The 11,898-nt window shown below is 39.1% G+C and overlaps 1 protein-coding gene across 1 annotated transcript; it reads right to left on the bottom strand.

Annotated features, from left to right (window-relative positions):
- Positions 1–274: 274 nt before the first annotated feature.
- Positions 275–797, bottom strand: LOC113236260 (the record flags this gene model as incomplete). The annotated part of the gene is made up of 1 exon (XM_026472266.1): positions 275–797. A coding segment is annotated over exon 1 (523 nt), but the record flags the coding sequence as incomplete, so codon positions are not given.
- Positions 798–11,898: the final 11,101 nt, after the last annotated feature.

Raw genomic sequence — 11,898 nt, 5'->3', positions numbered from 1 at the left:
CGTTGCCGACTCCGGAGAACCTTGTTTACACGTCTTTTGAAGAACTCCATGTTATAGCGCAAGGGGAACACTTCAGGAGGAAGGCCATTCCACATCTTACTGGTTCGGGGAAGGAACGAACGAGATGCTCGAGTGGTCGTGACGTGCCAAGCATCGAGGAAGTGGGGATGGAGTCTTCTCCTTCGGCGGGTCGTGCAGTGGTAAAAGAGTGACGGAGGCACCAACTCAAAGAGTTCGTCTGAGCACTCCCCGTTATACAGACGGTAGAACACACATAGAGAGCCAACATCTCTCCGCAGACTAAGGGGCTCTAAACCGTCTGTAAGCATAGGGTCGTCGACAATTCGAACAGCCCGACGTTGGATGGAGTCAAGTGGATCAAGCTGATACTTGGGTGCTCCAGCCCAGAGGTGCGAGCAGTATTCCATATGGGGCCGAACCTGAGCTTTGTATAGCAAAAGCCGGTGTCCCGATGTGAAACACCGCTTCGCTCTGTTGAGCACACCAATCTTTTTAGAAGCCATTTTGGCTTTATTCTCCAAATGACCCCGAAACTGGACTTCGTTCGAGATGTCGACGCCAAGGATGCCTATACTATTAGAGGTGACGAGGGGAGTGCCTTGGAACTTAGGCGCTATAACAAATGGAGTTTTCTTAGCGGAGAACGCGCAAACTTGTGTTTTTGTGGGGTTAAAGCGGACAAGATTTTGTCGGCCCCATACGGAGACTTGCTCCAGTGAGGTCTCGATTTCAGACACAAGTTGTGCTCTTCCTTCTACCACTTCCTGTTGGGTCATATTTGCACGGCCAGTATAAAAGGTATCACCAGTACTGTCATCCGCATAGCAATGAATGTTACTTGTCAGTAACATATCATTGATATGCAGGATAAACAGGGTTGGTGATAGCACTGACCCCTGGGGAACGCCAGCGTTGATGAGCATGGAGTTCGAGCAGAAACCGTCTAACGCAACTTTAATGCTCCGCTCTATCAAAAAACTGGCGATCCAGGTGCAAAGACCATCTGGGAGCCCGTAGGATGGTAACTTCGATAGAAGAGCCTTGTGCCAGACCCGATCGAAAGCCTTAGCTATATCCAAACTCACGGCCAATGCTTCCCCCCTGCTCTCAATGGCAGCTGCTCATTGGTGAGTGAGATACACAAGAAGATCACCAGCACCGCGACCACGACGAAAGCCGTACTGGCAGTCATTAATCAGCTGGCGATCCTCAAGGTAATCTAGGAGCTGGTTGTTCACCACGCGCTCCATCACCTTAGAGAGCAAGGAGGTTATCGCAATTGGCCGGTAGTTGGACGGGTCCGAGCGATCACCCTTTTTTGGGATAGGGTGAACACAGGCAGTCTTCCACGAAGCCGGGACTACACCTAAGCGGTATGAGAGTTGGAAGAGGCGCGTTAAGACCGGAGCCTATTCAGGAGTGCACGTTTTGAGCACAACTGCAGGAATACCATCAGGCCCACTGGACTTCCTGACGTCGAGGGCGAAGAGAGCACGCCGTACCGCGCATTGCGTAAAGCGGATTTCTGGCATAGAGTGCCCACACCACGGGATAGTAGGTGGTGTATTACCCCCGTCGTCAAGATTTGAATTCGACGCAAAGAGAGAGCAAAGAAGGTCGGCTTTCTCTTTTGCGGAATGTGCCAGTGAGTCGTCAGGCTTGCGCAACGGCAGAAGAGACACCCGACAGAAGTTTCCCTGGACTGCCTTGGCGAGAGACCAGAAGGCACGGCTCCCAGAGGGATAGCCCACTAGTTTCTCGCCAATTTTGCGAACGTGCACGAACTTTGCAGCGGCTATTACCTTCTTGCAGGACCTGGAAGCGGCGTTAAATTTCCGCTTCAAATTGGGGGTATCGGGATCATTGACAACTGACGCAGCGGACCAGGCCCGGTAGGCCTCACGTTTTGCTTTGCAAGCATCAGCGCAAGACCCACCGAACCAGGAAATAATGAAACAGAGGGCTTGCTGGAAGTTGTTTATTAAATATTTTTATATAACCGTTAATTTATAACTACTTACTGATTATTTTATTGTTCAATACAGAAAATTTTTAAGCTGTAACATAAGGAAATATACGCATAAAGATGTGTAAAATAAAGGTATACATTTACTTAGTTTAGGCATCGCAATTACACATTAGGTTCTTATAATTAAAATGTATAGCTTTACTATGAAGATTAATATAAAGATGTAATTTGAGTTACTTTCTTATTGTTTATTTTAATACTATAATAGCATTATTTAAATAACTCCAACAACCATCAACCAACAAATCATCCATCATCCTACATACTAGTCGGACCTTGCCCCAACGACTACCATTTCTTCCGCGTTTTTTACTATGTTTGCGCGGAAAAATAATTTCATCCCAGGAAGCAGTACAAAATGACTTCTCTCAGTTTATGGAGTTCAGGTCCTCAGAGTTCTATAGAAGAAACTTTATATAATATGGAAGAAAGGTTTAAATAACCTTCTGATTAGATGGCAGAAATGTATAGACAACGAGGGTAAATACTTTGAAAATTTTAGTAGAAAACGGCAATTGCTTACTTTAACCCCTAATACATATATCAATTTATATGTGCCATAATGACATCTATAAAAACCAGAGATAGTTATTATTTATCAGATAATACTGATTACCAAAGATGTAACTTTTACTGGGAAACAACAGAAATTCACAAAACTACCTTTTCACTTATAAAACACGTGCATTAGCCTTACAACCTTCATTCTAAAGCCCAATCTGAAACGTGATAAAGGTAAATAACTTTTCTTGGTTAGTCAAACAAATGTATTCAAGTCTGTGAATGGATTTTGCCGTGGTTTTAACCTTTAGCTGCCTTTCATGTTGGTATCTTTTTTATTCAGATCTTGGCACAATATACTACGTCCGTTTTGAAGAGGGTCTTTAGGAAACTGTATTTTATGTAGTTTTAGCATTGACTTACAATTATATGGACGTCGGGTCCGCGCTAAAAAGTGTCCGAACTTATAGGGCGTTAAAATCGTATACAGAGCGTCATTCACGCTTTAGTCTTCGTTTGTTCGACTGACAGCGAAGCAAGCAAAATTAGACAGTACTACGATGACATTACAATTTAAATTCAACGTTTTAGCTTTTTCATATTCCTTTACATGTTACGTTTAATTTTTTATTACGTTTAAATAGGTTGACTTGGGACATTTTTTTCGTGGTTTTTGTATTAGACCCGTCGTCCATTTATTTGTAAGTCAATGAGTTCTAGGAAATGTTTATTGTACCTACATTAGGGGTACTGTTGTAAAAAACTTGAGTCCGGGAGCCTATAGTTATAAACTCGACTCATTTTACACGGCTCGGTGATCTAAAACACTCATAAGTCCGAGTCCAGTCCAGGGCGAGTCATTGGGTCAGGGACTGGAGCTGTAAACCGAATTCGACTTTTAAACAAAACTCGAGTTCCAAATTTTCGATTCGAAGCGACTTCTACTCTACAAAGTCTCGATTTTACTGAACAAGTACGGATTATACACGAATTATATAAAAAAATAAAAACCCAATATAGTTATCGAGTTCTTAGGTTTTCGCCATTGTTACACATAGGAAATGAAACTATTTTCCGGATTTAAATCGCGTATATTTGTTTTTTCAAACAAACCGACGTTTCGGGCCCTCTCCAGGTCCCATGGTCATGGTTGACTGAGGTGGTACAGTCTTCAACCAGTTATGTCTAATATTGATGCAAACCACTCTATTTTTTCACTATACATAGTTACAATAGTTATTAATTAAATACCTTATTTTTAATTTTACGAAGAAAACATTCCAATTTACGCTACATTAAGTTTTACAAATTATTTTTTTGAATGAATTTTTATTAAGTTCAATTTATTATTAATTAATAATAGAAATTAGAATAAACTAAAACATATTAATTAGTACTGCAGTCTTATGTCTGTTTGGGATTTTTCATTAGAGGAAATACTGGATCCCAAACTGGTGGTACGGGGAAACCATCTTCCCTGTTGAAATTAGGATGCTTTTTAATTTCAATGGCCTCTCGCAGCATCCTGGGTAGATAACGGACTTCTTTTGCAAGGACCTGGGGTTTGTCAAAATTCATTGCAGACTTGTTTACGCGACGTTGTTTGACATCAGCTATATGTTCTTTGACGCGGGTACAAATACTTCGCTTTGTTTGTCCGATATAACTTTGTTTGTTTTGTCGCAGACTGCAGTTAGGGCGGTGCGCATCGACCAGCCAGATCGTCGAACGTGGCATCCTCTGCCACTACACGGGACAGCCAACGCTGCACTAAGGCAGCTTCTGTGACCATCTTCCCATCTAGCTGGCCTAGTGCCCAGCGCGGAAAGCGGCTCAGCCTCCGGGGTGATGTTGAAGTACCGGAGACCGCGGAAAATTCGAAGCGGATGTATAAATGATCTGACAGGGTCTCCGCATCCTCTACCACTCTCCAGTTGCCAACCCTGCGCGCGATAGCAGGAGTAGCGAAAGAGACGTCCACTAGGGAGCCTCCCTGCTGCTGCACACAGGTTTGAGTAGTCCCTCTATTCCGAAGGGACAGACTACAGACGATGCTCCAAATTTGTGTATCCTACTGCACAATTGGTGCGTGTGGTGCTTTACATTCCGACTGTATCGACGCGGGTCCAACCATCGGCGTAGAACCACCCTGTATTTGCCAACGGTGAGGGTGCTCCTTAGGAACATACCGACAATTCAAAACCTTGTTGCCCCACATTGTATTCGTGATTAAATATATCTTCTACTTGCATGATTGTTTTTCTCAATTAATCTTTAGACAAAAACAAATTGCTAGCAAGCATCCCTAGAAAATTAGGCATCAAAGACTTCAAGAAATGCCTAATAAACTTAACATCTTGAATCTCTGCTTTAGTCGCTAAATTATAAAAATAACTCAAGAGTGATTCGCCAGGCCTCTGTCGCCTATAATAAAACTCTCGGGCGTAATCTATCTGCTAGGGAAATTCTTCCTTAAGCTTTTGTGCAATTATACCATACGTCGCGTATGACGAAAAATTGTTTTTGTACCACTGTAGAGCTGGCCCTTCCAGATACAATGCAATCACGTACCCCTTTTGCCCTTCCGACCAATTATTCAATACGCTGGTCGCCTCAAACTGATTTATAAATTCGTCAACGTCGTCTAAGCCAGAAAATTTCTGTGTGGCGATATAATGCATCTTCCTTCGTAGCAAAATGAGGAAATAAATAAAAATTACGATTATATGTGGTTCTTCTTTCTTTCCTTTGGAGATTTTTCGTAAAATTTTTAGTAGGTTCAGAAAATGCAATGACTGGTGCAGCTGTTTGACGACGCCTGAGGTTGAAATTAGTATTGCTACTATTACTATATTCTTCACATGCTAGATTCGGGTTATTTCCTCTTTTAATTCTTTGTATTCATAGAGCTTTTCTAATATTGTAGACTGTAAGTTGTGGGTATTTGGTACAGCAATGTCTATTTAAAATTCGGTTTTGTCAAATTTATTTAGTAGCGTAATGTCTGGTCCATTGTAGTGGATGATTCGGTCAGTTAGAATGACTCGATCAAAATATAATTTGGCTTATTATTATTATTAATTATCAACCGTTTTCCCATTATGCCACTGTTCCTTTCACATGAAACTGGAATAGCTCGATGAGATCATCTATCCGTTTTGAATAACTTGTTAGAGTAAAAAAATTTGACCCATATTCATTCAAGGCAGTGTTATTTTTTATATCGCTGCGTCTCCTGTCAGTTCCAATTCGTCGCGGCTTAATTGGGAAACGCCTTTGCGTATTAGTTTGAAAGAGGTATTAATTTTATTTAGGGTTCCTTAAATGGAGCCATAAATCTTACAGAGCAATGTACAATCTTGTTATAACAAGATTGTATATTGCTCTGTACCCCGAATACGGGCCTGACGTAACGAGTATATTCCAATTAGGTGCATCTCGATATTTAATATTTACAGTAACCGGGTGGCGTCTTTTTTAACAGACTACAAAAAAAAAGAGGAGGTTATACGTTCGGCTGTATATATGTTTTCCGATTTCTCCGTCAATTGCGGATCGATTTTGAAAATTATTTTTTTGTTGGAAAGAGTATACTCTCGTGGTGATCCAATTGTCACCAAGTCAGAATCTGATGGGGGAATCCAATGGAAATCGAGGAAAATCCGCAAATTTTACAGGCATGTCAGTGTACTCGCCAATTTCTCCCTCAATTGTGGACCGATTTTGAATATTCTTTTTTTTATAATTATTAATACAAAGATCGAACACTCAGAAAAAACACTCAGAAAAAAATCCTTCGATCCGGTCGGATTCGAACCGACGTCTTCTTGCATACCGTGCCAGACGCTATACCAACTAAGCCACGGAACGAACCGACGGACCTCACGAATTTTTCTATGTGCTTGCGTCGTGTCTTTGTACTTGGTCTTTCAACGACTTTTTAGTAAAATAATTGAATATCAATTCAATAAAAATTTAATTATTCTTTTTTTGTTTGAACAGGTACACTATGGAGTTGGTCCCTAATACCGATGATGCTGTTCCGGGTTCGTTTCGGCTATAACAAATTAAACAATTATTTTCCGCAAATAAAAGCCGACTTTTCACTTGACAACTTGACACTTCATGTAATCAACAAATCACCGTCACCATGACAACCAGGAAAAAAGTCTAAAATATACAAAGGAGTCCGTAACAGTCCCATTGTCACCAAGAAGGGATCTCATATCGAAAAAAGCCGTTATGCAAACTTTTGGGGTCAGCTTTTTTTCAATCAAAAAGTTACAATTATTTAAATCTAAATTTAAGTAGCTTTAGCGTGTAAGTTTAGTGTGGTAATGTCGCTCCGTAATACTACTTAATTTATACATCTTATCTAGATTAAGACTATCTAAATATATTTTGATGCAGTAGCTTGGCTTCGTTCGACAAAGGAACGGCCAGTATACTGTTACACCACCCAGTCTGTCGTGGCCAACTACAACACTGCCCAATTGTAACGCACACACTCAACATAGCCCCGCACTAGGGAAACCCTGTGTCGCGGGTGCCATGGACAGACACATAGACAACCAAAAATTACATCCAAACTCACGGGAGAAATAAATGTAGGCCATACACATATTTCTCCCAGCCTGGGAATCGAACCCAGGACCTCTGCATGGCAGTCCGGCATTGTAACGGTTCGGCCACGGAGGCAGTTAACAAATTGTCTCCTGAGTCTCTCTGTACAAACACATTCCTTCAAAACGTGGTAAACGTCTTCAATGACGCCGCAATTGCTATAATATGGATTTGGTGTAATGCCCATCAAAACGCTAAACTTCTTTGGAGGAATGTACCCAGGCTTACAGTTATCAATCCACGGAACTTCCAGTGGCTCAGATTGAATTGGTTTGAACCAGATACCTTTTTTTGGATCTCTCATATATCTGTATATTCTTTCCACAGCTGGTGGTAGTAAGTTTTAACTGTATATCTAACAATTTGTGTAATTCATTTTCGTAGATATTTTCATTCATAGATTTTGTGTTTACAATAACATCATAGGAAGTTATTTTTAAAGTTTAACACAAAGATCGAACACTAAAATTTCCTTCTATTTGGCTGGATTCGAACCAACGTCTTCCAGCAAACCGTGCCAGACGCTATGCCAACTAAGCCACGGAACTGCTGACGTACCTTACGAATATTTCTATGTGGTCGTTGCAGATTTTTTTTATTTTTAACGACTTCTACGGCATATTGTATTGTTACTAATAAGCATTATACACAATTGGAAAATATTTTATTTCAACAATACATTTTTTTACTACATTAAAAGGAAATCAGAAATAAAACAAAACATAATCATGTGTCCTGCACGAAACGTTGGTTTCTTCGATAAAAAAAAACAAATATACGGGATGTAGATACGAAAAAATAGTTTCATTTCCAATCGAGAAAGCCTAAGAACTCTATAAAATAATTATCTTTATTGATAAATTAGAACTGTGCCAAACAGTAAGATATATATAGGCATAAATGGTAAAGTTTAACGGAGTCTACACTTGTTATCTTTCAAACTACGTATGCACCTACAGAATCCTTTAACTTCAAAAGTAACCTCAACTCTAAGACAGATACCTACACAACTAAAATAATAATCGCTTTTAACTTTTTTTGTTAAGGTTTCGACAGAATCTGCACCCATTGTAGTCAGATATTTTGAATATAATAGGATTCCTAGGATGTTTAGGGTTTATTGTCTGTTAAAATGTATGGTTTAGTTTTGGTTTTAAATAACTTTCAGTTTGTTGCTATTTTTTGTTTGTCTCTGTTAAGACGATCAAAAAATTCGTTTCATGGATTGTTTAAGGATCTCGGCGCCTCGACGATTTGCACTGCGGGCCTTTGATGAGGTCCTGGGTTCAATTCCCAGAAGAATCGATTTGGGGAAACCAATTTTTGTAATATATTAGAAATATTCAAGTTACAACGTTATTGTCCCCTTGCACCATATATGAGTACGTCTTTAGCCAATTCTTAAACTGATACGACACTTTTGCATTGCAAGCAAATGATTTAAGACATACTTCAATTTAGTACAATCCACATGTCCACACATATCATCGGCTAAACCTTATAATCTCCATTAATGGAACATTTGATTAGACACAAAAACAGAATTACTCGAAATAATTACTTGACAATCTATGTTTATACTTTGTAACTAAAACAATGTCTACAACTTATACTTTTAGATATTGTTTTACAAATTATATCTTTAATTGCCCGATAGTGCGGGTGTATAGCAAAAACATCGAGTATATTACCGGAAAAAGTGGCTAGGGCCCATTAAAAACCAGCGTCACAACCTAGCCTTGGTTGTGAGTTTAGCTGAATGGGATCCTTTTGTACACGCCACAGCCGTACACATGTTTTTACGCTGTTCTTTGTGTTATTTCTGTTTTAGTTATATTAGTCTTTGTTTTTGTGTTTTTTTTTTATTATGTGGCGTTACAATAAATGGTTTCTATTTCTAAAAAGAGACGAAATAAGGGTCATTCATCCCTAGCAACTTATCAGGCAAATGGGTCTTATATCACTATTAAATATGAACTCTCGTTTGCACTGGACGTATGTACGTCTCTGTATATCCCAAAAATATTCTGTATATATTGTAATAAAGATAATATCTCAAACTGAGGGGGCTGTTCCATTCGGTGGTGTGAGAAAAACAGCAAAAAAACATCTAATTACAAAAAATCCGTATCACAAATATCATTCCGCTTTCCGGTTGATTCCGCAACAGTGAAACAGTTGAGTCAATCACTGTCGGCAAAATATATAGTAACATTAAGGATATACACCGATTACCGTACGGTGTGAAAACACGATTCTTAAAAATTTTACCGATACAAAAAAACACACGAACTTACCTCAAAATTTACGAAAAAAACCGCTGTATTCAATAGGTACTTCAACTGAACTAAAGAGAACACGTATAGTTTGCAAAAAAATAAAATCTAAAATAAGCCTGCTGCTCGATCGCACAATGAACAATTTTAGTACGGGAAAAATTAATGAATTCGTGCTGAGTTAGTACCGGCTCCTAACCTATCGATGGCATACACTATAATGCTTGCCATCATGGTGCTTTACCCTCCGACATAAAAGATGTAAATAATAATCATTTATTTAAACGTAAGCTCATGTCATGGTTGAGAGATAAAAGATTCTACTCCCTTAATGACTTTTTAACCGACTTCAAAAAGGAGGAGGTTCTCAATTCGACTGTATGTTCTTTTTGTTTTTATTTGTATGTATGTTACGCGATAACTCCGGTATTTGTGAACCGATTTTCATGATTCTTTTTTTGTTGGAAAGGGGGTAATTCCATAGTGGTCCCATTTTGTTTTGAAGAAAATCAACCACTTCAAAGGGTGGCTGTTCACGCATGAAGATTCATTTTTATAAATAGCGCCTGACTTTAATTTAGGAGCAATTACTTTTAGCAATTATTTAGTTGATTTTGCTATTTCTCCAATTCAAGGCGTTTTTCTCTCGATATACTTTGAGTAGTGTCGTAGTGAGAACCTATTTTTATTATCTCCAGTATCAAGTCCTGTATAGTGGCGAACTAGGAGATATTTCAATGAAACTTAGCAAATAGATGTAATTCCACGTACTTTTGACGTCGGTTTTTTAGTACTCTGTATTGAGATTATTTCATACAAAGATTTTCAAATTTGACAATATAATTGATTGACATAAAATTGACATTAATTCATTATGTATAATTTTTAAATTTTGATTATTATTATCATTACTTTTAACTTGACATGACATAAATTTACTAGTACTTATGCGATTTATAAATTAATAACTTTTTTTTATATTACTTTAAATTACTAGATTTGCTTTGAATTATATACAATTTCTCGAATTTTATAAAATTTAATATTTTCATGCCGATTTCGGTTAAATATGAGAACTGTTACTATCTATAAAATACCATCTTATGTAAACCATATTTTGAGCAAATAAATATCATTCATTCATTGTTCTGTGAAACGATTTGGCATTACGCGTAAGCTTCTCGTCGATTGTTGTCCAGGCTACACCAGACGTACCGGAAAGGAGTGGTACTTTCGTCCTTTTGTACGCCCCCACGAAAGTTACTTCATTCGGGCGATAATGCCAAAATAGAATGCAATACGAAATTAATTTTCAGAAGTACAAATAACTTTCATTAATTTGGGAAATAACGGTAAAGCATAAACGTTAATTAGGAACAATCAAGGTCGCTCCAAAAATGGCGATTCACACGGAACTGACATTTGCCTTGAATTACTGATTACTCCTAATTACACAGAACACGCCAAATGCTTAATGTACAGTAATGTTTTCGCTATCGTGACTCACTGGGGGTGCCCGAAATATAGTTAACTAGAGCTGAGGCTATGAGTACTATGATATGAGCAGTAACTAGTTACTTATAATAATAACAGGTATATGGTAGTTGTACGGTTTTCATACACGTGTAAGTTCTTCGTTAAATATTCGCGCGGTTTGCAACGTCAAATGCGTCATTCACGAAGACGCCCCCTATTGGCGGGCGTAAACACTGCAGGCCGTTACTTTCGAGCACTTTCACGAACAAGGTAAAAATGACCGGTGTTCTCTAAAATACATAAATAAAATCTCATGCGACCGTGAAACCTGGTGCTAAACAGACATATCGTGAACTTGTCCATAACACAAAGCCGTGCCCCGCGGATCAAATTATCCTCATCGTGGTGTCGCCCAAATCGCAGCACGCGGTGCCGGCTAGTTAGCCGCCGTGATCCAGCAGCTCCTGTATTTTCATTAACCAGATCAAGGTAAGTGGTGCTTTGTTCAGTGTTTGGCATTGACGGTGCAAACCTGTAGGTACGGTTCTCATCTTCAGGCTCATTGTGGAGCTACGTCTATCCTGCAGATGTATGGCTCCTTACCATTTTGTTACCTTCATTCCCATACAGTACTTGTCAACTTAAGTCTTAGGGTGATGGGCGCAGTGGCAGTGCCTCCCAGACCTATGCTGTTTAAAGCTCTGAGTGGCACTGCAACTTTTATGGACAGGCTTGTAGTTTACCATTAGGCGCATGACTTGACAAGTTCCATGCCCCTGTAATTTCACCAGCACCCTCTTCAAAACCTAAACGTTGTAATGCTCACGTTACTGCTTGGCGGCAGTAATAGGTAAGCTGGCATTACTTCCCTGGACGAACTATTAACTTGAAATATTTATTGCTTTCATGGGGTACGTAGTGATTAGGGCGCCACAATTAAGAAATGTATATTTTTGTAAAAATAAAACTACA

The sequence above is a fragment of the Hyposmocoma kahamanoa genome, unplaced genomic scaffold (assembly GCF_003589595.1).
Source record: "Hyposmocoma kahamanoa isolate Upper Pololo Valley unplaced genomic scaffold, ASM358959v1 90716, whole genome shotgun sequence".
Lineage (NCBI taxonomy): Eukaryota > Metazoa > Arthropoda > Insecta > Lepidoptera > Cosmopterigidae > Hyposmocoma > Hyposmocoma kahamanoa.
Note: the sequence above shows the minus strand (reverse complement) of the source record. Positions and strands in the feature narration are given on the sequence as shown.